Raw genomic sequence first — 27,741 nt, 5'->3', positions numbered from 1 at the left:
TTGAAATGGACTGTACAAATATGATAATTGGAGGCGACTTTAACTGTTATCTTTCCCCCTCTTTAGACAAAGACCCCCCCCATAAAGATCAGTCAAAATCTGGCAGAGAATTACAAAATTTTCTTGAGATATTGAACTTGCTAGACGGTTGGAGATACATGAATCCTAATAACAAGAATTACACTTTTTATTCTCCACCTCATTTGTCATTTTCGCGAATTGACTATATATTTATACCTGGACACCTAGCCCATTTGGCGGAACGGTCATTGGATCCATTGCCCTTTCAGACCATGCTTCTGTCACTTTGGAAATGCAACCTCTTAGGCCCACAGAGCGATCGTTCTCTTGGAAAATTAACTCATCCCTGTTTCATGACGATAATTTTATCAAATTCTTGGAAACACAGACAGACCTCTATTTAGATGTAAACGACTGCAATGACTGTGATCCGGGACTGGTGTGGGAAGCTTATAAAGCTTATATGAGAGGCATGATTATATCATACTCTAGTAAGAAGAAAAAAGAGCGCACTCAGGAACAATCACGAATTGAGAATAAAATCAAAAAATTAGAGGATGATTTTCATAGATCCAAATCCGATAGGGTGCTTAAAGAGTTAAAGGAGACAAGAATACTGCTGACTAATCTACTAACAAAGAAGGCTGAGTCTGATATTCTGTTTGCTAGACAAAGAATGTTTGAATTTGGAAATAAGCCAAATAAGTTCTTAGCTCGTCTTGCAAGAAACTCTCCCCAAAAACCTTTTATTTCTGCAATATCTGATGAGGATCAAATTCGCCAGACAAATAATACAAAGATTAATTAATGTTTTCAGAGGTTTTATAAAACACTATACACCTCAGAACTGGACAATGATACACTTGCCGATAGCAATTTCTTAGATGGTTTACAGATACCTCAGCTAACAGATGAACGAGCTAAACTGCTAGAAGGACCTGTTACAATAACAGAAATTGATAATGCAATCTCCTCACTCCAGTCGGATAAAAGTCCAGGGGCTGATGGATTTTGTGTTCAGTTTTATAAAAAGATGAAAAGCAAAATTAATAAACTACTACAACGTGTGTTCAACAAATCTTTTGAAGAGGATGAACTCCCAAAATCTATGTACTTAGCTCATATTATAGTTATCCCCAAAAAAGGGAAAGATCCAGAACTATGTGCCTCTTATCGCCCCATTAGTCTACTTGGGGTGGATGTAAAAATACTCTCAAAAATAGTAGCTAATCGACTAGAAAGAGTGGTGACTGATGTAGTTAATGCAGACCAAACAGGGTTTGTGAGAGGCCGTATTTCATCGAACAACACAAGACGTTTAATTAATATTATTCACCATCTTAATTTTCATCAAACTCCAAGTGCTATAGTAACGATGGATGCAGAAAAAGCATTTGATCGTATTGAACGAAAATACATGTTTGAGGTGTTGAAAAAATTTGGCTTTCAATCAGATTTTGTTCGATGGGTACGGCTTCTATATAAAATACCCACTGCCTCAGTTTTAACAAATGGCCTAATTTCTGGCCAGTTTCAACTTAACAGAGGTACAGCTCAAGGGTCACCACTATCACCTCTGTTGTTTTCTTTAGCTATAGAGCCATTGGCAATTGCTGTCCGACAAACCTCCAGTATCAAGGGAACGGTGATAGGTACAACACAGTACAAAATTCTGCTGTACGCGGATGATATCCTCCTGACATTGACAGACCCACAAAATTCAATACCCGCGCTAATCAAATGTGTGAAAGAGTTCGGTCGAATTTCTGGATACAAGATTAATTTTACAAAATCTGAAATCATGCCTCTTGGTATTTCATATGAACATGAACCTGACTTTGTAAAACCTTTTCGCTGGGCACCAGATGGATTCACATATCTGGGGGTTAAAATAACACCAAAAATGTGTCAACTTTATGCTAAAAATGTTAACCCCATGGTAAAACACATTAAAGACAAGATGCTGAGCTGGAAGAAGCTTCCTATATCCTTTCTTGGCAGAATCAATCTTATTAAGATGACAATTCTGCCCAAAATTATGTACCCTCCATCTATGCTCTTCATATCTTTGAAGAGAAACAACATTAAAGATATAAATAAAGCTATCTCTGACTTTATATGGGCTGGCAGGAAGCCTAAAATTAAATTAGATATTTTACAATTGCCAAAAGAACAAGGGGGATGGGGCTTCCCCAACATTACATACTATACAACTTCAATGCAAGCCAGAATTATTTCAATATGGTCGGCTGCTAAACCGAAGCCGCCATGGTTTGATATTGAAGCAACCTTCTCCAAACCGTACTCTCCTGTCAACTTACTTGACAAACGCAGGAGTGAATTACCAATTATGGCGAAAGACAATTATCTAATTAATAATGTGCGTAGTACTTGGAATTCTTTACGGAAATTATTCGGGACTAAACATAAATTGAGTTGTTTAACAACACTGACTGATAACCCTGAATTAACCAGGGGAGGCATTGGACCTAACTTTCAGAACTGGTATGAAGCAAGAATTTACCATATTTATGACCTTTGGGATAGGGGAAAATTTAAAACATTCGAATCATTACAGGCTACATATAAATTACAAACAAAAGAATTTTACAAATACCTTCAGGTCAGACACTATGTGTATACTAAAATGGATACTCTCAGTCTTCCAGGTGACTTTAACTCACTAGAAAAGACTCTCTTAGATAGTCTTAAACAGGGTCATTTTGTCTCCAAATTTTACTCCAAATTGCAATATCTGAAAACAGACAGACTATCATCCCTACGGAAACTATGGGAGACCCAGATGAAAACAACGATAGACAGTGAAATATGGGAGGAAATCTTACTTTTACCATCGAAAATATCCATATGTAACAGATTCAGAGAAATGCAATATAATATCCTACAAAATGTCTATATATCTCCTTATATGTATAGTAAATACACAGCAGGGGCCTCTCCAAACTGCCTAAAATGTAAAACTATTTTAGGGACAAGATTTCACTGCCTCTGGGAATGTGAAAAGATTCAACGGTTTTGGCAAACTGTATGCGATGGGGTTGGTGAGATAATTAAACAGAAAATACAGCCTAATCCAATATTATGTTTATTGGGTTATATTCCTGAATCACTAAGACCAAATAAGAACACTGTACATTTTCTGCTTATGTTGGGCCAGAAGGCTGTTATGACCAAATGGGTAGGAGATGAACCTCCTTCAATACATCTATGGAAGTCTCTGATGTTAGATTATATTTCTCTGGAAAGACTAAGATTTCGTATCAACGGTCAGAATGACCTTTTTACAGTTAAGTTTGATAAAGTGGTGAGGTACCTGGGAGCTCAGACTGCAACTGCCTGAAATGTAAGACCTAATTAGGACTTTTGAGATCATTGCTGTAGATGTATTTTGGATTTGCTACATATTTCATATATTCTGTATGTACTGTGCTGGACTGTTATAATTTCTGAAAATGTTCAATAAAAAGAATGTTAAAAAAAAAAAAAAGTAATTCAAAATGACTTCAGGGTCATTTTGAATTTACACAATTTACACACGTTTCAAATTGCAATGTAGAAACGTGAGCATATTGACATGCTCTGGAGTGAGGCTGGCTCTCTTCTTGGAGGCGATGTTCCCAGCTGCTGTAAAGAGCCGCTCAGAGGGAGTAGAAGTAGCTGGAATACACAAGAATGATTTGCCTAATGATGCACGAGCTGGAAACCTTGCCTCAATCAACTTCCACCAAGACAGGTCACTTTCTGTTTTTGAGAGAGGCTGCTCTCCAAAGTACATCAGCACTTCATTACTGATCATTCGGTTGTGCCATCTTCATTGTTGTCTTTGTCACTGTCCGTTGAGTCTGATCCAACCAGTGAATCCAGTACTGAAACAGTCCTCCTATTTGGAGTTCCCTTGTCAGCTGATGCTGTGGCATCTTGGTTCCCACTGGTGAGCTGGTTCACAGTACTCCCATCCATGGGCTCAACCTCTCCTCTGGTGTCAGGAATTTCAGATTTTTCTGAAATCGTGGGTCAAGTGCATCTGCAATGATCTTTTTGCTTTGGATATCTTCTGTGAAGGTGACCTCTCCTGACCACCGTGCAGTAGTTTCCTCGGAAGCAGCTGCCTGGTAGGCCTGCACAGGAGTTAATTCATAAACAGTGTGGGTGGACTTCAGAAGCCCTTTGACCACTGCAGGCAGTGCAGAGACTGTCACATGACTCTCACCACTCAAGTACACGCTTTTGAGGTCTAGGTATTGTTTCCCTCTCTGTTTTACTGCTGGGTCAGAAAGGGTTGCAGTGACTGGCCATCTCTTTTCCAGGAGGCGACTAATCATATGATGGGTGCTATTCCACCTGGTACTGACATCTTGTACAAGTTTGTGTTCAGGAGTCCCCATTTGTTTCTGCTTCATTTTCAGCTTGCTTGCAGCCAGTTAGCTTCTTTTAAAGTGCTCAACGAGACACCTTACAGCTTCAAGTGCTTTGCTGACCTGAGGGGTTTTCAACGCATGATTTATAACTAACTGCAAAGTGTGGCCTGCGCAGCGGACAGGCACCCACCTATGTTCTTCTTTCAAGATGTTTGCAGCCAGCACAACATTCAAGCCATTGTCATGAACAACTGCCACGATTCTGCTTGTAGGGATCTCAAATCTTTCGACAGCCTGCTCAATCCATGCAGCAATGTTGGCTCGTGTGTCTCTCTTCAAGTGGCATGGTTGTGAGGCAGAAGCTAGTGAGCTCCCAGTCATCACTTATAATGTGACGTGTGATGCCAAGATACACCTCTGTTGCTACACTGGTCCAAGCATCAGTTGTGAGGGCAATCTTGTTATCAGTTGCTTTCAGAGCATATTTAACCCTGACAAGTGTAGCTTCATACTTTTACTCCTTGAGCTTTTTAAAATGAGTTCTGGAAGGTAAGGTGTAACCTGTGTTTGTTTGCTGATACAGTGTGTGTGATGTTCATAAAGTTCTGATTGCAACGTCGTGCTCTTGTGAGTGTGTCTGTATGTGTGGCTGTGAGCGACTTGCACACGAATAATGAATAAGGCTGTGCTAGGCAATTGTTCTTAACAAAACAAACAGTACACAATGTAGACAGGGACAGCACAGAATAGTATTCAAGTGCTGGTGTTTTATTTGTTGCAACACGGTGGATGATTGAAGATGTAAAAAATGGTGTTCAGGAGAAAAGGGCTAGCTCCAGTTGCAGAGCTGCCAACTCTCACGCTTTCGCCGTGTGACACACGCTTTTGCATGTTTTCACACGCACTCACACCACACACCCAATTTCTCACGCCAAAAAAAAAATCTGATTTTGGGCCGAGACGCGTTCGTTCCTCCCCGACGCTAGATGGCGCTAAGGAGCGCATCTGTAACTCTATCCGCTGCAGAAGAAGAGTTACAAGAGAGAATCTACCTGGAATCTACCGCTGAAGAAAATCTTCATCTTCAGTCTGAGCAGAGACAATGGTATGTGACATGTGTTTCAATTAAGTACTCACTCTCTTAAACTTTAAATCTTGAAAGAAATTATTCGTTTGTGTTTGTGAACTTGATTTTGTGTGGTGAATGTAAACTCAGATGTCATAACAAACAGCAGGAGAGCACCTTGTTAACCTTGTGAGCATTTATCTTTTTATCAACAGGCCAAAAACTCACTCTGAAGATCTTCCAAACAGCACTTTATACAGGTAAGTCGATGTATTCCAAATAATTTATCATAAAGACAGGAAATTTGTGCAATAGAAGTAGTAAGCATGTTTTTGAAACTGAGAGTAGAGTTATTAAAAACCATTTGAATTCTTTAAGGTAGGAAAGATGTCTCGTAAAAGACCTTTGCCAGGCCCGGGACAAAAGGGAAATCTTTTATATTATTTAAAGAACCAGCCAAGTCAGAAAAGACAGACAAACACACTCTGACAGAACAGTCAGTTGCTGCAGAAGAGCAAAAGACAGGACAGACAGACAAACGACAGACAAACACACTGACAGAACAGTCAGTTGCTGCAGAAGAGCAACAGACAGGACAAATAGAACAACCAACAGTGCAGATGGAAGAAGACACAGAGGGACAGACAGAAGAGACTCCCCCAATCCAACAGCAGGGCCAGAAGAGGCGTGCTCTGGCTGGAGCAGCAACATATAGAACCCTGTTCCAAAATGAGTGGACCTCTTCCTGGCCATTTATTACAAGAGGGAGCCTCAACACGCACTACTGGTGTGCAGTCTGCCGGAGTGAAAACTCATGTTGCCACCAGGGTGTGGCAGATCTAGTGCACCACATAAAAACCAAAGGCCACCAAGAAAAGCAACGAGCTCTTCAGTCCACAGCCACAATAACCCAATATGCAATGCCCGCTCCCTCTGTTGGAGGGATGTCTGCACAAGAGGTTAAGGTATGATATGTTTAATAGTCCTGTCAAGGTTCAGTCAAGAGTTTTGTGTTCTAGTTGATCGCGGTAAAGTCATGGTTGATAGTTTTGACTAATTTGTGGTTTGTATTTCAGTGTATTACAGTCCAATTTTCTTAATTTGAGATCTTAGTTGCTGAATGTGTTTTTTTTAACCTGTGCCCTATTATCACAGGTGTCTATTTGAAATAAACTATGGTCTTTTGGGAGGATTAATCATTTTCAATTTCTTACAGACAAGAAGAGCTGAGGTAAAAATGACAGCTGGGTTGGTAGCTCATAACGTTCCTCTAGCCTTTACGGACCACCTGGGGCCTCTCCTAAAAGACTGTTTTGGAGATTCGAAGACGGCGCAGGACTACAGGTGTGCCAGGACTAAGTCATCCTGCATTACTAACAAAGCGCTTGCGCCTTATTTCACACAAGAGCTTGTGAAGGAGCTCAAAAACAGCCCATACACCCTTGTTACAGATGGGTCAAATGACACAGGTATTTCCCAAACTATTTATCTCTTCTGAAAAACATTTGCTTTGTGTAAACATTGAACAACATGTACATTTGTATAATTCTAACTCGTCATTATAGGAGTGCAAAAGATGAACCCGCTTACTGCCCGGGTCTTCATGGGAAGCAAAGTTGTCCACCGATTTTTGAGCATGTGCACAACAAGTGGGAAGACATGTGGGACAGCAAGCGAGATCTTCGCCAAGATTAACTCCACCCTAGAGGAGCATGGTATCCCTTGGGAGAACTGCGTTGCTCTCTCGGTTGACAATGCAGCTGTGACCATCGGACCACATAATTCCATCGCCTCTAGGGTGCTCCAGAAACACCCCAACACCTATATTCATGGTTGTCCTTGTCATGTGGCCCATAACACCGCCAAAGCTGCAGGAGGGGGATTTTTTAAAGTGAGTTCAGGCCTGATTTATCTCTACACGTAACTTTATATTTGTATCCTAATTGCATGCATTGACTGAATGATATGATTTGATTAATGCATTGCAGGTGTCTGGTTTTGATTTGGAGGACATGGTAGTGGACATCGGTTACTGGTTCAAAGGTAGCACAAATCGGAAAGGATACCTGACAGGTATGCATGTTTGATACTATTACGTGTAATATTGAAATGCAGAGCTTTAGAAAAGATATGATATGGAATTAAATGTTTGAAACAGAGTTTTGTGAGCTGCATGAAGCTGAGTACATGGAGGTCCTCCTGCACATCTCAGTTCGTTGGCTAAGCCTTGAACGTTGTGTGACTAGAATCCTGAGGCTTTACGGACCTCTAGCGAGCTACTTCAAATCTGCTAGTATGGTCATCAATTTTCAATTTCATTATGCAGCAACTACATGGATTGTTAGTCACCAACTTATTGACAACCTCTTATTTTGTGTTATTTATTTATTTATTGATTCAAGATGAAAATCAGGCCAGATTCAAGAGGCTTGTGCAGGCATTTACTGACCCCATGACAGAAGTGTACCTGCTGTTCTACCAAGACACCGTACCAACCTTCACTCATTTCAACTTGCTTCTCTAGTACTGCTGTACAATTGCATGGATATTTTACAGAGGAAACAATTCCTACCACAGATGACCCATACAAATACTGGGGAGTCAACCGCCAGCGCTTTCCTGGCCTTGCTGCTGCTGCCTTCAAATACCTCAGTGCACCCTGCACTAGCGTTGAAAGTGAAAGGCTTTTCAGCACAGTCTCCACCATCATGGACGAGAAGCGAAACAGACTCACAGCCGAGAGAGCAGAAATGCTTGCTTTCCTAAGCAAGAACCTGCCAGTGATGCTTAAGCCTGAGCTTGAGAAGCTTGAGAAATCTGCTTGAGCAGTCAGCAATATATTTGTTACATGATGAGGTGAGTTTGGATCTTGCTGTTTTTTACATTCTCTGTTTCTTGCTGATATTTGCAGGGATCTAATACTATTTTTGTCAATGTCTGTCATAGATGGTGAAATTCGTACGCAAGCTATGTTCCAAATTTATGGTTCCAGCAGCTCTGCAATGTCACGAGGAGCCTTGTGAAATTGCCTATAAAGAGAAGGCAAACCATTTGCCAGGTTAGTGTTTGACTATTATTATGATCATACACTGTGATATGTGATAGATAAAATGTGATATTTAGCCTTGTAGCTAACCTTTTGCCACTACATGAGTAGAAACCTAAGGTTTGTGGTAGTCCTTCCAACAGTGAGCTTCTGGTTGGATTTATTGCCCTATCTGTCAAGCTGATATTGCTGCATCAGTATGTTAAACCATTTATGTTTTCCTGATATGCTGTATCTGTACAGGGAAAAAGTTGAACATTGGGTTCACAACCAGGGCTACACTTAACAGGTATCTTGATGAGGGTGACATCACACCACGGAAGGTGGATTCATTCCATGAAGCTGTGTTAAGTTTCCTAACCAGTGCTGTGGGCTATGCACTTAAGAAGCTGCCACTGGAAGAGCCACTGATCAAACACGCAAAATTTGTAGATGTGCGGCAGAGGGCTGAAAGTGGCATTGAAGATGTCCTGTACTTTGTTGAAAGGTTAGTTTTTTTCTTTAATTATTGTCTATCATCTTAGCTAAAATGCTTATGATGAGGTATGTTCACTCCTAAACTGCACATGAGTTATTCTTATATGGCTTTTCCTCAAAGATGTGTATGAACTGCTGCTGGTTGATGACAATATACCTATAACTTAACAACCTGTAACTCTACTTTCATAAATAGGTTTCCCCATCTCCTCCCATACCATGGGCCAGAGGAGCATGACCACCTGGGTGAGGAGTTTCTCAATTTTCAAACCATGCCAACAACCTCCCTTCAGGACGAAACTGAAATGGAAAGCTTCTGGGCTGGAATGGCAACAAGGAAACATAAGGTATACTTTTTTTTTTTCTTTCTTTTTGGCAGGTGTGGCTTGGCTACATCTGTTGCTTTTATTGATGCATGCATCTGTATCTGTATCTGTCATACATGATGCAAACTATGCATGTTGTATCTGAACTTTGTTACAGTATACTTACAGTATTAATCAAAATATGCTATGTTTTTCCATTTTGTTCTTGGTTCATTTTCCATAGGTAACAGGAGCCAAAGAATTTGAGAGGCTTGCTGCCGTCGCCAAGCTGGTCTTGGTGTTGCCCCATTCAAATGCAGATCCGGAGAGGGTGTTTTCTGTGGTGGGACTGAATAAAACTAAGACCAGAAATAGCCTGGCATTGGATGGCACCCTGTCCTCGATAATGGCCATAAAGATGGCCGACCTGGAGCCCTGTTTCAGATGGGAGCCCCCCTCAGATGTCATCAAGGCCTCCAAGAAGGCCACAGGCCAGTACAACCTTGCCCACAGATAATGACTAACCAGCTTCTGATCTGCATCCGATACCTCATTTTTATTTATTGTTGTTCTGGTTGATTGTATTGTTGTTGTTCCTTATTGCTTAAAAAGGCTACTGTTTAAGCCCTTTAAGCACTTTAAGCACTTTATTTGTTGCACTTTCTTGTTGAAAAAAATGAAAATCTCTCCCCAACTAATCTTCTGTCATTTTTTGCTGAACATAAATCATTAACTGTTCTTAAGAATACAATTATTAACAATATAGGTTAGGTTTCAGTTAAGAATTAGTTGAATACCATTGTAATCAAAATGTCAATCAACCTACCTTGGTCAAATCTTAAACACAGGTCTATTAATTAGGCTATATTGTGGTACATAGACAGTCATTGAGGCACAACAATAGTTTTCTGGTTGAATGTTCAGCTCAAGTCTAGAAGGCCCTACAAGTCATGATCTGATGAACATGAATCAGAATAAGTTCAGGTATTGCAGATCTTTAGCATACCACTCAAAAATCCACTAGAATGCAGGAAATAACATCTACTTAAACAAAAATTTCCTGGGGATGGACCTTCAGCTATGTCTTTGCTTCACAGAACGTAACCAATGTTGTCCATCTCCAGTCGGCCGCCCCTATCAACGACTTTGGGCTCCACAAACCACCAGAATGCACAACATGGGTACAACGCCGAAAATTAATTCCAATTCCCTGATAATTGAGCCACAAACATGTGTGGCTGCGTGCGCGGCAAAAATTTGGTCACCCCCGACAAAATCTCACTCTAAGATTTTTTGAAAAGTTGGCAGCTCTGCAGTTGGAAGAAGTTAGCTAGCTAGAAGGCTAGCTCTTGGGGCTATGAGCTTTCTAAAAAAGACTGTGGAGCAAATTACTCCTTAGATTAGGCTACGAATAGGCCTGCTGCAGGAAGGTATTACTAAGGAAGGAGTGAGTCTTTAAAAAGACTGTTTATAAAGCAATGAATATCTGAATTATAGAGGAAACAAGAGCAATCGCACAAACTCTGCAGGGTGTCGTCTCAGTGAGGGTGAGCGCTGACCATGCCTGCAGTTACTTTTATACTCGGAAGCGTAAGAGCAACTCGTGTTCAAATGATAACACTCCTCTTTTGATTAGTGGATCAGGAACGAACAGTATTTGATTTGTTTGTGTCAGTCCAGCCCCTTGCATTTCACCACTGAGGGAGCTTTCACTAACTGTTTATCCCAGTGTAGGTAACCATTACAGTAACGTAATGATTTCCACCATCTCAACACAAATACATGGTCGCAGCTGTGTGGTCAGATGAGGTAATGTGACACTGTTATGTCAAAGAAAGAAATATTTTAAATACAAAAGGGCAGCGTCGTCATCAAGGGTTAACGTGTCAGGACCAAGGTCACCCATTGCCCTTCTCCACGTCTGTACAAATACATGTCATGCAGTGCATCTCTTAAAGACCTCACAACAAATGAAGTTCAATCATGGAATCTCAAGAAGTATGGTGCACTGGCCAACATGTACAAATTATTAATTTACATCCTGTGACTTTATTTTTCTATGATAGCATGCTTGAATGTCCTTGCTGTGCTGTTTTGAATTAATAAGCCAGTACAGTGCTAGTGTGTTTGTCTACAGCTTTGTGGTCAATATACCTTTTGCGCAGCTGGAGCTCAGAACCTTATCAACAATGTATCAGTATATATCAGTATGCTTACTTCATCACCCACTAAGCACATCTGTATACGTGAAATGAAAACCTTTGACAAAAGAGAATAATAACTGTCTGAAGAACATTTCTGTCTTTCCATGATTTAATTATTCCTGGCAGGCTACTATTGTTAATCTGTTATAAGTATTATGGTGAGAACCAATGTTTGAAACCAAGGAACCTAAAGCCCATTGTGGACAGGTTTAACAGTACAGGTAGCTGTGGGGTGATGGAAAATCTCAGCACTCCTCTGCAATTCAATTGACTGTTCTGGATTACATTTTATTACTGGTGAAGTGACAGAATCTGGTATAAAACCGACATGGACATTCATCAGGACAAAGCAAAAAGTGAGGAGGGTGGGCACAGAGTTGAAGTTGAGGCTAAGATGGATATTGATATAATTGAGTGTAACTTACACTTCCTGTGGATATAGATATCTCTGATCTCCATCCTGAATAAACCTCCATAAATCCACTCAACAATCATACACCCACTGACTCGATCACAAAGGCTTCTCAGCACAAAACTTTGAGGGAAAAATGCTATTCTTAAATGGTATCTGGCAGTGGTTTATGTCCTAAAAGGTATATATCTATGTCTGTTTGTCAGGGACGGAGTCCAGGTGAATGTGTGTGCCAGATGTAATGAAAGACCTTTTGGGTATTCCTGATATATCGCATTCATAACAACGTGGGATCAGGTGAGCTTGACCTTTTGAAGGATTAAAGGATCCCTCAAGGAGTCCCAGATATATCATGTTCACAAGGCAAACAAAAATGCTTTTTCTGGCCAAATTTGAAGGAATTCACTCAAGTCTTTCTTGAGATATTGCGTTCTCGAGAATATGATGGATGGACAGACAACCTGAAAACATATCTGGCTGCGTCAGTGCAGAGACATAAACACCTCAAGGGATGTCAGACTGCTTTTGCCGCCAAAGTAGAGTGGATGGAAGAGACCTAATTGATGTGTGATGAGCTCAGTCTGACTGAAAAGTCTGTATATAATGTTGGGAAACATTAAACAGTGTGTGGATAATTTTCCAATGAAATACAGTACCATTCAAAAGTTTGGACACACCTTCTCATTCAATGGTTATTCTTAATTTTTTCTACATTGCTGATTAATATTGAAGACATCCGAACTATGAAGGAACACATATGGAATTATGTGGTAAACAAAAAAATGCTCAACAACCATATTATTATTTTTATTTAAGATTCTTCGAAGTAGCCACCTTTTGCTCCGATGACAGCTTTGCACACTCTTGGCCTTCTTTCAATCAGCTTCATGAGGTGGTCTCCTGGAATGGTCTTTCAACAGTCTTGAAGTGTTCCCAGAGTTGCTGAGCACTTGTTGGCTGCTTTGCCTTCACTCTGTGGTCCAACCGATCCCAGACCATCTCATTTGGGTTTAGGTCGGGTGGTTGTGGAGGCCAGGTCATCTGACGCAGCACTCAATCAGACCAAAGTGCAGATTTCCACTGGTGTAATGTAGGGATGCACCGATCCGCTTTTTTCACCTCCGATACCGATACCGATATCTGAGGTTTAGTATCGGCCGATACCGATCCGATACCGATATAGAAAAACAGCGCGAAATTATGGTAACAAACTGTAAGTTTCATTGGGGGGAAAAGACTGGGATCATGAGACTTGACTTAAACATTTCTTTCCTATTTTTTATAAAACAAATAAACAGATATAAATGTACTGAATTACTTATTTATTATATAATTGTGCACCAGTAAAACAATCTTAATCACAAAAATATAGTGTGACTGGTTCAGTCAGTGCAATTAGGGATTCAAATACAATGTAAAACAAAATAAATAATAAAATAATAAAGGAGCTGAAATTGAGAAAACAATAGCTTCACTAGTTTGGTTGGAAGACTTTCAAAATAAATAGCAATCAGCTCTTTATATAGTTTAGTGCAAATGGGAATTAAACATCCATTACAAAAGCATCTGAACCAAACAATATCATCTCTAGCTTGGTAAAAACAAACAAAAACAAAATTAGAGGTAGCACCAACTTGTAACTTGCAATAAATAATAAAGGAGATGAAATTGAGAAAACAATAGCTTCACTAGCTTGGTTGGAAGACTTTCAAAATAAATAGCAATCAGCTCTTTACATAGTTTAGTGCAAATGGGAATTAAACATCCATTACAAAAGCATCTGAACAAAACAATAGCTTCTCTAGCTTGGTAAAAACAAACAAAAACAAAATTAGAGGTAGTACCAACTTATAACTTGTAATAAATAATAAAGGAGCTGAAATTGAGAAAACAATAGCTTCTCTCAAGTTTTTTCACCAATAACTGTTGAGGCTTAATAAGTCACACACATACTGACACTCAGTGTCAGTGACCTGCTCAAGCAGATTTCTCAAGCTTCTCAAGCTCAGGCTTAAGCATCACTGGCAGGTTCTTGCTTAGGAAAGCAAGCATTTCTGCTCTCTCGGCTGTGAGTCTGTTTCGCTTCTCGTCCATGATGGTGGAGACTGTGCTGAAAAGCCTTTCACTTTCAACGCTAGTGCAGGGTGCACTGAGGTATTTGAAGGCAGCAGCAGCAAGGCCAGGAAAGCGCTGGCGGTTGACTCCCCAGTATTTGTATGGGTCATCTGTGGTAGGAATTGTTTCCTCTGTAAAATATCCATGCAATTGTACAGCAGTACTAGAGCTGCTTGCTGCACCAGGACCTTCTTCTCGCTCCCCCCGAATTTTGCCAAATTCTTTCATGAAGCCGCTCCTGCTGCTGCTGCTGCTGCTGCTGCTGCTGCTGCTTGGAGTTGCTGCTGCTGTTTCCACTCGGGTGGCCTTTCCTGGTGGCTCCAAAGCCGTTGATGCTCCATCAGCAGTGGTGGTCCTCACATCTTCCTCCAGCTCCTTAGCAAGTGCATCTTTCCCACGCTTGACAGAGTCTGCACTGGTGAGTTATAAATTCAGCAAACTAGCCTAATACTTCTTGAAATGAAAAAAAAAAAGATCACATATGCAGTTATCCTTACTTTAAATTTCAAATATGTTATTACTGTATGTTACATCTATAATGTCTGTATAATATTTAATATTTATATGTTCTAGTAAAGTCAAATAATCTTTCTCACAAGTGAAATCTCTTACAAAAAGTTTACAGTCTCACCTGTCCTTGTATCTTGGGTCCAGCAGTGTGGAAAGTACATACAGAGGTTCGTCTTCCGCGGTGCTTAGGCGCTTGTCAACAGCTTCTAAGAGCGTCCTTTTCATGGTTTTAATCCCAGAGTCAGCCTCGGTTTCCATAGAGAGGATACGTTTCAGAACGGTGACACTTGGGATAACATCAGCAGTGGAGGATGTGGCTGAGCTCACCATCCTTGTAAACTCCTCAAACGGTTCTAGACAGTTCTTTGTTTTTTCAAGCAAGGCCCACTGGTTTGCCGTGAGTGTTGTGGGCAGGTCATGGTCAGCAGTATAAGCTGACAGTGCTCGCTTCTGTTCCACCAGACTCGTGATCATGAAGTAGGTGCTATTCCACCTGGTTTTGACGTCCTGCTGCAGGCGTTTTGCTTGTAGGTTCATCTCAAGCTGGATATCTTGCAGCCGTGAATAAGCTAGCGGGGAATGTTTGAAGTGTCCAACAATCTGTCTCCCACTTGCAACGGCATCACTCACAGCACGCTGTGATAGAAGTCCCTCGATGACAACGAGATGCATTGTATGTGCAACGCAGCCTAAACTACGCACTCTCATGATGTCCATCGCCTTTCGCATGTTGCTGGCGTTGTCCCTCAGAATGACATGGACTTTATTCAAAGGAATTTGCCACCTATCAAGCATTTATTTTAGGGAAGCTGCAATCGCGTCACTGGTGTGTGACCCACGGAAGTTTGTTGCATTTAACATTGCACTGTGTGGCACGAAACTCTCATCCAGCCAGTGTGCTGTTAAGCTCAAAAGTGACACGGGGGAAACGTCAGAGCTCCAGATATCTGTGGTGAAACTCAGAGCTTTGACGTCTTTTAGCCTCTCCAATATGTGTTTGGACACTTTAGCATGCAGTTCAGGTAGAGCCGTCTCGGACAAATATTTTCGGCTTACCATGTCATAACGTGGCTCCAGGTGGCTAATTAGCAGCCGAAATCCCTTGTCTCCAACAACCGACAGCGGTTGCCCATCCATTACAATAAAGTTTAAAATCTTGTCGGTGATTTTGGTTGCCTGCACACTATTCATTGGAAATTTTTCTACTCTTTCCTTCATTTCCTTTAAGGTTAGCTGCTTCTTGCCGGCTCCTTTTTTTTTATTCTGTTCAACGAACTCCGCGTGCTCTCTCACGTGAAATTTGTATAGATGCTTAATGAGGTTTGTCGTGTTATAACTCAACGCTTTAGAACCGCCCCTCGGAACATTCACCTTGCAGATGTTGCACGTAGCCGTGGAGCTTGTTGGCTGAGGTAACGTGTAAAAGCTCCAGATCGCCGATCCTTTCGCTCGCTCCATTTTGTCCAACACTGTAGGTTCCGCACGGCGTGTTGCTTGTGTAACCCACTTGACAGGTAAGTACACACTAGGTTCGCAGGGCAAAGTAATAAGAAGAGATTGGACACCGCAATGAGTAAAAGGAACACACAGGTAGATTTAAGCAAAACACTGTATTAACATATATAGAAAATAAACAGTTTACATACACTGCCGACAGTTACTTTTGTTCTTATTTGAAATGTCTTTTTTACCGGGTGCACCCTAAATAAAATAAAATGTTTTACCCAAAAGAAATAGTTCAATTCGAAAGTTCTTGGAAGTCCTTCCCCACAACCCTACCACTCTGGCAGGACAGAGAATGAAGAATGGAAAGGTTCCTCCTCAATCCAAAATGCTCACGCGGGTAGCCCGCCATCCCCCTCGTCAGGGAGAGAATCACTCCAAATCCACGGTCCAGGATCTCAGGGTATCCAAAAAACCCAGCCTGTATAATATAACAGACTGATATAAATCTATTCAACCTTTCTTAACTGTACAGTTTAATTTTATCAATATCAATGTATAATGCAACTTTTCACTGTTAACTTGTTAAAAGATAACTGCTGCATCGCAATATTAACACATGAAATGTCCACTTCACTGTTTTGTAGTGAGAAAACCATTAATATAAGACCACTCACAGTTCACCATTAAATGCTCAGATTACTGATACCTCGTACCTATACACACCACAGCACAGTAATATACAGAATATATAGCTTCATAACCCATGAAACTCAGCTAAATGATGTCTTTCTCTGTTCATACAATGTAAATAACATGCACGCATACTCATTTTACACACATATTCCCGTTTTCCTTTACTATCATTAGAAAAATACCACAACACTGTGACTTTATGTTCCCACTCGGTAGCTAACCCACCACGAGGCTAAGCTAATTCACAGAGCTATTTGCTAATACAGATAGTACTCACCGGGACAATAAAATAATAAAACAAACACAAGATGTTCCCAGGGTCGCTTCAGTGGTTCACCGGACTTTTCTCTGTTTACACAGTTCCTCCTTTTAACAATATAAAGTGTATTTTTTAAAGTTTCATCACTCCAAAACCTCTGTGTCTCAATTATCGTCCTGCTGCTCTCTGTGTATTTTTCACACACTACCGCAGCGTCTCTAACGTGAAGGAGGCGGGACATGCGTTGCCTTAACCAATAGCAACTCAGCTAAACTGAAATGAACCAATGAAATCAATTTGAAAAGTTTTTCTTCACAGGACCATCTACTGAATCAAAAAGACCTCTGAGATCAAATGAAATGATCAATGAAATGAAGAATAAAATAAAGAATGTAGTTATGAATTAAATAATAAATGTATAAATTAAATAAAAATAATTCTCAGTGAAAGAACATATTTCTAACATATTTCTCATATTTGTAACACTTTCTTCCAACATATTTAGTAACAGTTGGGTTTCTTTTTCCAACAGGTTACACTTGCGTATGACGTCACTCACAGCGCACAGCATAGAATTACACTGAATAGATCAGTCGATATGGATCGGCCCATTGTCACCGATACCCGATCTAGAAATTTCTTCAATATCGGTACTGATACCGATACAAGTATCGGATCGGTGCATCCCTAGTGTAATGTCCATTCCTTGTGTTCCATTCCAGGTGAAGAATCGTTGTAAGTGCGATAACCTTGAACAGTAAAAACATTCCACTAATCACTCAAAATATCTGTCCTCTTTTGTCCCTTTCAGGATAAGATGACTCTGGTTTACAGTGATCTGATTGGTCGGTAGTAGTGTCAGTTACCTAGGTGATTCACCCTGATCAGAAGTAGGACTGAAAACCCAAAGTAAAACCTAGACTTACTAATGCTCACAGATAATGCTTTGTATACTGGCCCCTGGACGTGGGATTGCTACAGTACTCTTACCAGCCATATTGGAGATAACTCATGCCAAACTTAACAAACAAAATACAAATCCCCTACCACTCACTTGCAAACACAGTGTGGTTTACAAATACAGTAAATAAACAAATGCATTTTATACGCGAATAAAAAACGCACCTGATAGACAAATACATTGCATATTTCTAATAAACTATGGCTTTCGAAACAAATAATCTTCATACAAGTACAAAAATATAGTGCAAACTAAATATGTCGTACACCCGGAAACATTTGTTTACTACAAGTACAACAAAATCCCATTAAGTTTGGTTTTGACGTGAATTTAGCTCCATGTACTTCGTCGCATTTGAACTATGCATTTGAATCTATGCAAGGGACTTCAAAAACAGCATTTCAATGAAAATGTCATCATTACCTGCAATAGCTTTTCACACACTGTGGACACACTGTTGGTTTATCAGTCAATTCTTTTTTATTTCTTTAAGATTCATTTTGGGAGGTGGAGGGGTGCGTAGGAGGGGCATGGGGTCCAAATCCCTGCCAGGCTTTGGCATCATGCCAGCTTATTGTGCTCTGTGAATGAATTAACATTTGATTCCACATTAACTGACATAGACCTGTCAAGCAGTCACTGTAAATATGGAATGTTCATTGATGAAGCATGATGTCATCCAAAGCAACTGGCTCAAACTGTTCTCTCTTCTTATCCCAGGAGCTCTGTCCCGTCAATAGTACAAGATTCTCTGAGCTGTGTTTAGCTTGAACCTTTAGCACATCTTGTGACGACTAATAGTGGTAGACTTTATATATATTGTAGCATTTTTGCCCGATGCTGCCTTTTTGTATGTGCTTTTATCAAAAACTGCAGCACTTTGACACTGCGAAGGCTTATCACTGAACATGTATAGAGAAACAAATGGGCATTTGTAAATTTCTAATGAAATTAGATTCACTTTGAACAAGAGAAATCGATTTTGGCTTAAACCTCAACAGATGCCATCGAAGCAGTGGAGGGAAGAAAAAGTGAGTTTTTGAGTGATGTCACAAGTGGGTGGGTGATGCAAGTGAGTCAATGTGGATGTATGGTGACACCTGTGAGTGTGTCTCATCCTTTAGCAGCCCAGTCCCTCAGGGCCCATGCCACCTGTCAGAGGAGAGACAGGGCTCTCCAGAGATCGATCCATTTGCATGTATATGCTAATGTGATTGAGAATTTGATAGACATTGTAATAAGTGGATGGTGCGTTGTGCCAGCTATACATGCTACAATGCTGCGATTTATGGGAGACTGTTAATAAACTATCAGTCACATGTTGCAGAAAAGAAAGCTAGAGAGACTCTGCATGTTTGTAATATAATGAACCTATCCCTGTGTAATTGTTAGTATAGACTATTAGGGATGCACCGATATGGAAATTCTTGGCCGATACCGATACCGATATTTAAAATAACAATCTGGCCGATAGCCGATACCGATATTTGTTTATTTTCTTTTTGTTGTTATTCATTCACCCTTTTGTGCCAGAAAAATAATTAAATCATTATTTAAAAAGCAATATTTAAAAAATGTTCAGCCCTTCATCACTGTTATCTTTAATGACACAAATTGAATCAGATTTATGAAACAATATTTGATTTAACAGAGACATATAATGACCATTTTTCCGCAAGTTGAAATGGTTCCTTGGGATCTTAATGAAATGACTAACATATTTTGGTCAAAATACCACAAGGATTATTTAAAACAGCACCTTTTTACCCTGTCTATAACAGCCCTGTTAAAGTATCATTATAGAGAACGCTCTTCTCATTGTTTTACGGTAGCAGTATTGCCCGTTTATTAGATGTGTTACGGCTTCTGTGTGTATGACGTATGTTGTCAATTCCCTTGTTACCTGTGCATGAGACGGATGAATAGAGCTGATGCACATGAGAATAAAATACTTAAACAGACGCTACGCTCATACTTTTTACACCAAGTTACACTTCGTGAGTCAAGATAACTTAACAAGCCCTCCTCAGTTTTACCTGTTTTTAGTGTCGGGCAGAAATCACATCGCGTCAACACCCACCGTGGCCCTTCGCGATGCTTGTTTTAATTAAACAGTCGGATTCCCCTGGTCCGCACCGGTTCTCAGTCAGCTGCTAGGCGCCAGCCGGAGGGTTCCCCCGGCGGTCGCCGTAGCTGAGGTGATCTGCGAGAAGGGCCCGACACGTGTCCAGAGTCGCCGCCGCCGACCGCCGTACCCTCCAACGGCCCGTCCAAGAGAAAGAAAGCCCCCCCACCAGTGACGCCGTTAGGCGCCACCGGATTAGGACCTCCCGGTGCCGCCCACTGAGCCTCTGCCCGCGGAGAGGAGGGCGACGGAGCGACTGCTCCCCCAGCTGCGGCACGTGCCTAGCGGGTTTACAACAAATATGAACATCGGCCAAAGATATCGGTTAAAGTCAAGTTTATTACCGATAAGCCCATATCAGTATACGAGGCGAATATCGGCCGCTACCGATGTTCGGCCGATAAATCGGTGCATCCCTATAGACTATAATTGCAGAAGGACTACTTGACATATCGTATTGAAGTTATCCTTCAAAATGTTTACCCTCATCAATGCTGCTAAAAACTTTAATCTTGCCTACACCTGACATCTACTGCACTTCTGTTCGTCCTGGGAGAGGGATCCCTCACATTTGGCTCTCTCTGAGGTTTCTACCTATTTTTGCCCTGTTAAAAGGGTTTTTAGTAGTTTTTCCTAACTCTTGCTGAGGGTTAAGGACAGAGGATGTCACACCATGTTAAAGCCCTATGAGACGAATTGTGATTTGTGAATATGGGCTATACAAATAAAATTTGATTGATTGATTGATATGAGAAATGTTCTGCATGATTTCATGATTATATTATATGTCTGTGTGTGTTTCTTCTTATGAATATATAATATGAAGTGGAGCTTGTTAATATACTGTATGTAAACACAGTCAAATTTAAATGTATGTAAAAGGGGGAGCATGCAGGATAGAACAGACAACACTGCTGTGTTATACATCAAGCTTCTGATTGCAGAGCAACGACCTGCAGCGAATGTTCATGATGCAGTGTAGAGCAAAGATGGCATAATGAGGGGTCTTCTTAATGAGCTGTCTCAGTTGTCGAATGAGAGCTACTCACCTCTTTCATTATTCTCATGTTTTCTATGTTTTGCAGGGAAATCTTGATGCTGAGGTGTTCCACGGGCATGCTGACAGTGGAGGATAAAGGGGACAGCATCTATATTTTAATCTCTCCTTTCCTCAGTCACAATCCCCCAACTCCAGCAACAGAACATTGATTACAATATATCACCTGCAGTGTTCCGCCTGTCCTCTGCCTCCATCATCCTGTCTGATTGTACACTGTGTTTGAACAGACTGAAGAGCAGTCTCTGTGTTCTTCTCCAGTTGAACCCTGACCACCGACACACACTGTACCCCCTCACATCACCCCCTCCCTTCCCTCTCCTCTATTTTGCCATGTCCAATGACAGCAGCCTCCCTGGTGTCTGGGAGGCCTCGGATTGGGCAGACACCTCTCAGTGCCCACCCTCGGTGGGCGGGGCAACTTTTTTGATTGTGGCTTACAGCGCTGTCATAGCAATTGGGTTGCTAGGTAACGCAGGACTGGTATTTATCATTGCCCGGCAACAGGAATTGCGCAACGTTACCAATATCCTAATCGCCAACCTGTCATGCTCTGACATCCTGATGTGTGTGGTGTGTCTGCCTGTTACTGTCATATACACATTGATGGACCGCTGGGTACTAGGAGAAGCCCTGTGCAAGGTCAGTGTACCACACACACACACACACACAAACACAAAAACATTGTCAATTCTATTGATTAATAATAACTCAGTCAGACAACTCACATTCAAATGTTTATTGCAACAGTATAACAGGTTAGTGTTTGGCGTCTAGGCTCCGATTCCGAAATACTTATAACCCCCGTCGGAGCCTAAAAGTGGATGCTGGGGTGGTGGCGGGACTGAAGCAACTGGCATAGGGGCAAGCAAAGGGAGTGATGGGAAACAATCTCTGCTTAGATAGACCGCCTAATAAGGTGGGTGTGTATTATAGATGATTGTGGAGAGTGAGGTATGTTACGGGGTGTATGTCACATGATTGGAGCAGCGCAGCTCGAGTTGGCTGCCTGAACTAGATCACAGGCATCGGCCTATTAATAATAATGACAGCAATACTTAAACATTTCAGTTCAAAGCCTAAGCAGTATTTTCCTATTGATGTTATATTCAGTTTTAAAACCTTCAAATCTGGTAAAACTTTGTCTAATTTTATCTCTCTAGGTGACCCCCTTTGTTCAGTGCATGTCAGTGACAGTTTCTATCTTCTCCTTGGTGCTGATTGCTCTGGAGCGTCACCAGCTGATACTCCATCCCACTGGCTGGTCCCCCGCTGCTGGCCACTCCTACCTGGCTGTGGGTATGACATGGCTGGTTGCCTGCTTCATTTCTCTGCCCTTCCTTTCCTTCAACATCCTCACTAATGACCCCTTCCAGAACATCAGCCTGCCCGCCAATCCCTTCAGGTGAGATGGAATATTTTGTGTACAGGTCTCGGCAGATAGAGCATTGTGATGGTACCTATCACATCTTTGCAGTGTCATCATGCTCTAAACACCAACAAAACATTGCTACATTAATAGGGCAACTGCTGAACATAATTCCTTATTTAAATGTTCCTTTGGCATCATTTAAGACGCGTCTGTCTCATCATTGATAAATGATTAAAAAAAATCTGAAATTAATACCACGACTATGTCATAACATAATTTCACTATGAACCAAATTCAGAATCTATTCTGGATTAAAAACTTATCTTAAATTTAAAATAAATGAACATGGGCACTATTTATGTTAACAACTTGTCTCTCTTGAAGTCATCACATGCCACTATTTAATTTAGAACAATTTACTTAGCGGATCAGGGTGGACTGCAAATTCCACAGCGTGTTGTTTGCTGGCTTGCTGGCTTGTTTTCTAGTGCTTGAGCAAAGGTCACCATATTTATCTTATTTTTAAATGCAAACCTTATTTTACTTGAAACGAGAAAATAACATTTGTTTTATTATTACAGTATCCTACAGTTCAATGTGAAAATTACTAATGTATGGGTGTGCCTCTCTTAACCGGTCTTATCCGTTAACTTCACTTTACGCTGCGCTGCTATGATTGTACTTAATGAAGGACTCGCCACGGTAGTTATTAATGCTGGGTGGCCTGCAAAATAATCTTGTAACATGCAGCCTCATCCACAGAGCCAGGTCATCATACCCCGTCATAAACACACAAGTGACCCTGGAAAACACGTGTATCTCCTAATAAGAGCAGAAAGAATGCTTACCTCCTCTCAGAAAGCAATATGCCAACTAAAAGAGGTGCGCGAGAGACGTCACAGATGAGCGACCTCTTTAAGTGACGGTAGACATATAGACACTAAAGTTATAATATGGAACAAAACGCTTCTTAGAACCAACACAACAACAAATATTGAACATTAATCAAGATGTGGTGACATTATAACAACAACAGAACATGGGTTATTTAACCTGGTTACATATACATCGTTGAAATATCATTGATTGTAATTTATTTTTCTTTATTTTATTTGATCAGTTTTTGACTGCTTACAGACATTGATACAACTCAGTTTTCTTCAAATTATATGGCACTAAATCATAACAATTATAATTATTATTATACATTATGATGTTTCGGACTTTTGCTTTGGAAATTCTCTCTATCTGGACCTCTTTTAATTTTATTGAATAATATAAGAGTTTGCTGCATTAGTGCAGGGTGTTCGCTTATATATTAAAAGAGTTAGTAGTCAATACTTTAGTTTTGTCTTGCAAAGAGAGTTGGAATGGTTACTTTAGACGAGAATAAGAACATTAAGATATCATGTAGGAAAGTTATTACAATGTAAGTATGTGCAATCTGACAAGCTCATAAACTTTTTCAGAATGAGTGACAAAAGAAAAGATTGCAGTAATTTATTCAAGCTTTTCTCTTTTTATTGTCTTTACTCTTTCCCTGTGCAACATCCCTCTGTGTCTAAGGGACCATCTGATCTGTATGGAGCTTTGGCCAACTGATAAGCATCGTCTTGCCTACACGACTTCGCTGCTGCTCTTCCAATACTGCCTGCCACTTCTGCTGGTGCTCCTCTGCTACCTCAGGATCTTCCTACGCCTGAAACGACGCAGGTCACGCAGCTTTACTTTTTGTCAGGATGCTATATTTATGTATTACATTGTCGTAATTCTGCCTTAGGCAAGATATGATATTTCACAGTGGATCGTATGACAATAGGCATCATGCTGTTTTGTGCAGGGACATGCTGGAGCGCAGTGGGAGGACACGGGGAGCCCAGAGGATAAACGTTATGCTCTTAGCCATCGTCATAGCCTTCGCTATGTGCTGGCTGCCTCTGAATGTCTTCAACACAGTGTTTGACTGGCACCACCAGGCCCTACCCGACTGCCAGCATGATGCTGTTTTCTCTGCTTGCCACCTAACAGCGATGGTCTCCACTTGCATTAACCCCGTGGTGTACGGTTTCCTAAACAGCAACTTCCAGAGGGAGCTGAAGTCAACGCTGCTGCGCTGCCAGTGTGGCAACCAGGCAGCAGAAAGCTACGAGAGCTTCCCTCTCTCCACTGTGGCCAGCGAAGGCTTGACGAAAGCCACCTCCCTCAACCGGATGGGATCAGTTTCTTCCCCGAGACCTGAGATCAGCTCAGGATTTCCAGTGAAAATAATACCAGCTAACACCTAATAATGAGAACTGTCAAGCTGTGGCTGGGAGGTAAATGGCTTGAGAAAAGCTGAAAATTGAACAGTGGATAATAATCATTTCCCAAGCAGATTCTTGATTTCTATAAGCAAGTAATATACAACTTCACTTTATTTCCATAACTTTCTTGAGAGAGCTGCACAGCTTATTTACTCAGACGGACAGGAAAGGACAAAGTCCTTATCTGATGTAGCTTTATATTCCAGACTATGAGACAGAAATATTGTGAATGGATTCAAAGAAATGGAGCATGTTGAGAAGGCAGAAGAGTTGTTAATGTTGCCAGATGGTGATACAATGTATGGTGGGGGTGAAGCCAGACTCAACAAAATCAACTGACTGTGGCAACTTTCATGCCGTTGCCAGGGGAAGCAATAAAAGGTCTTACATACACCACACTTACATGTAGTTAGCCATCGGTCTTTCTCATTACAAGAGTGGCAGAAGCCCTGGATGTAAGCTCGTCCTCAATAACTTGACGGTTGCTGAATTTGTAAATCGAGTCGGTCTGGTCGGAGCTCCCTTTTTCTCTCCCTTGCAGGGTCCTTCATGAGGAAATCAATTGAGTCTACACAAATATCTTATGAGTAGTGATGTCACGTGACCAATCTATCTTTCATGACCACCCAGCCAGTTTGTATATTGCTCAAAGTTGGTAGTTTCCATCTGCTTTGTACCTTTCCTGCTCTTGTGGTAACAATGGTATACTTTGCTTCCATTGTTAATATGACCTTCCTAATATTAAATAGCTGTCACTGTCTGCTGGATCTGATATTCTTATATAAACCAGCTACATCTGACACTATTCGATTTCATTTTATGTATATAGCAACAAATCTCATCCTTATCTCAAGGCACTTTACATGGACGGTCAACTCCCTCATTAATTACAAGAAACCTCTAGCAGAACCAGACTCAGTGTATCTGGCAGTGTCTCAACCGTTTTGGCGTGAGAAAAGAAAAATGGGGAAGTGGAGAGGTGGGTGAAAAAGGGGGGAGATAAGAGAGAGCGATAGGGAGAGGGGGAGGAGAGGGAGACCAGGAATATTAGTGTAACCATCAGGTTTCAGCGCTGACATACTAGTTGTTACAAGGAAAACAATAAGAGTCGTAATTATGGATGTCAAGATGTTATTAATGATAGCAGCAACAATTCATATAATAATAATAATAATAGTTGTTGTCTGAATCCTTCAGCTCTTGAGTCAGAGATACCAGCAGAGATATATATATATAGAGAGAGAGAGATATATAGAGAGAGAGAGAGAGAGAGAGAGAGAGAGAGAGAGAGAGAGAGAGAGAGAGAGAGAGAGAGAGAGAGAGAGAGAGAGAGAGAGAGAGAGAGAGAGAGAGAGAGAGAGAGAGCGAGAGAGAGAGAAACTATAGGCTTTATCAAAGGAATGTTTTAAGTTTAACCTTAAATGAGGAGATGGTGTCTGACTCTTGAACAAAGAGTGGGAGCTGGTTCCACAGGAGAGGAGCCTGGTAGCTGAAGGCTCTATCTCCCATTCTACTCTTACAGATTTTAGCCTGTGTTTTGGGAGCGAAGTAATCAATTTGGATAATATGGTGTTATGAGCGATTTGATTATATGAAGGGGATTGATTGTTAAGAGCTTTATTTGGTTGGTAAAGTGTTTTGTATTTATATAACGCTTTTCTAGTCTTGATGACCACTCAAAGCTCTTTACAGCACAGTTTTACATTCACCCATTCACACACACATTCATACAGTGCATCTATTCGCAGCACATTGTTATTCTATGGGAGCCATCCTGATCATTGTGGCTGCTGATTGTGGACTGATTACAACAGGATTACAACAGGACTGCTTGATATACAATATGTCTACTCAGATACTCTACCATTACTGACAATAATCCATCAATTAAATTTCCTTTCATTATGCTACAAAATGTTTCTTCTAGTCAATGCTGTTAATACTTTTATCTGTCTGATGTTCCCCATTATCAATCAATCAAATTTTATTTGTATAGCCCGTATTCACAAATTACAATTCATCTCATAGGGCTTTAACAGGATGTGACATCCTCTGTCCTTAACCCTCAGCAAGAGTAAGGAAAAACTACTAAAAACCCTTTTAACAGGGTAAAAATATACGTAGAAACCTCAGAGAGAGCCACATGTGAGGGATCCCTCTCCCAGGACAGACAGAAGTGCAATAGATGCCACGTGCAGGAAAACATCATCAAGATTAAAGTCTTCAAGATTAAAGATTAAATACTCTAGCAGCATTTGATGAGGGTAGACATCCCGAAGGACAACCCCAACATGACATGCCAAGCAGTCCCGCTGCAATCACAGTCCATGGTTAGCAACCATCCAGACCACGATCCACCATCCAGACCAGACGCCACTCCAGTCCTCAGTCACCGTCCACCGCCGCCCACCAGGACCCATCACGAGCAACCACCGCGGTCCTGGTCCACCGCCCATGCCCAATGCCAACGCGACACAGGGTCCGCCACCAGCACCACGATCAGCCCACATAACTCAGAATCCGCCACACTGGATCCAACACTGCGACCCCCGGTGCGCGATCCACAAACCGCAATCCATGGTGCGGCCACAGAGGCCCTGGATCTGCGGGTGATAAAGCAAAGTTACACATGTCTTACAGGTTTCCACGTTCATTTCCTTACTCTTTGAGGGTGCAGGGCTAAGGGTAGTTGGTGTCACACCTTGTTAAGCCCAATGAAACAATTGTGATTTGGGAATATGGGCTATACAAATACATTTTATTGATTGATTGATCTTAAATTCAATTCAGAATTTTACAGGGAGCCAATGCAGAGAAGCTAAGACAGGAGTAGTATGATCTCTTCTTCTAGTTCTAGTTCTAGTTCAGCATTTCAGTTCATCTGGAGGCTTTTCCTAGACTGACTGGGACATCATGATTATAAACAATTTGAGTAATCCAGTGTAGAGGTAACAAATGCATGGACTAGTTTCTCAGCATGCCTCTGAAAT

The 27,741-nt window shown here is 41.1% G+C and overlaps 2 protein-coding genes and 1 long non-coding RNA gene across 3 annotated transcripts; 2 read left to right on the top strand and 1 right to left on the bottom strand.

Moving 5' to 3' along the window:
* The first annotated feature begins 6,697 nt into the window (after window positions 1–6,697).
* On the top strand, window positions 6,698–7,689 carry LOC128425387 (uncharacterized). Its single transcript, XM_053411976.1, has 3 exons — window positions 6,698–6,935; window positions 7,032–7,357; window positions 7,455–7,689. The coding sequence occupies exons 1-3, from the start codon at window positions 6,704–6,706 to the stop codon at window positions 7,551–7,553; spliced, it is 657 nt and encodes a 218-aa protein (XP_053267951.1). The 5' UTR covers window positions 6,698–6,703; the 3' UTR covers window positions 7,554–7,689.
* An 8,437-nt stretch (window positions 7,690–16,126) lies between these two features.
* Window positions 16,127–17,466, bottom strand: LOC128425386 (uncharacterized). The gene is made up of 2 exons (XR_008333115.1): window positions 16,952–17,466; window positions 16,127–16,459 (listed from the first exon to the last, which is right to left on the bottom strand). It is a non-coding gene; the product is annotated as an uncharacterized LOC128425386 (long non-coding RNA).
* A 3,943-nt stretch (window positions 17,467–21,409) lies between these two features.
* Window positions 21,410–24,834, top strand: npy8ar (neuropeptide Y receptor Y8a). Its single transcript, XM_053411470.1, has 4 exons — window positions 21,410–21,718; window positions 22,240–22,481; window positions 24,015–24,161; window positions 24,289–24,834. Exons 1-4 carry the CDS (start codon window positions 21,410–21,412, stop codon window positions 24,731–24,733), a joined length of 1,143 nt encoding a protein of 380 aa, XP_053267445.1. The 3' UTR covers window positions 24,734–24,834.
* The last annotated feature ends 2,907 nt before the right edge of the window (window positions 24,835–27,741 follow it).

Source organism: Pleuronectes platessa, chromosome 19, assembly GCF_947347685.1.
Source record: "Pleuronectes platessa chromosome 19, fPlePla1.1, whole genome shotgun sequence".
NCBI lineage: Eukaryota > Metazoa > Chordata > Actinopteri > Pleuronectiformes > Pleuronectidae > Pleuronectes > Pleuronectes platessa.
Note: the sequence above shows the minus strand (reverse complement) of the source record. Positions and strands in the feature narration are given on the sequence as shown.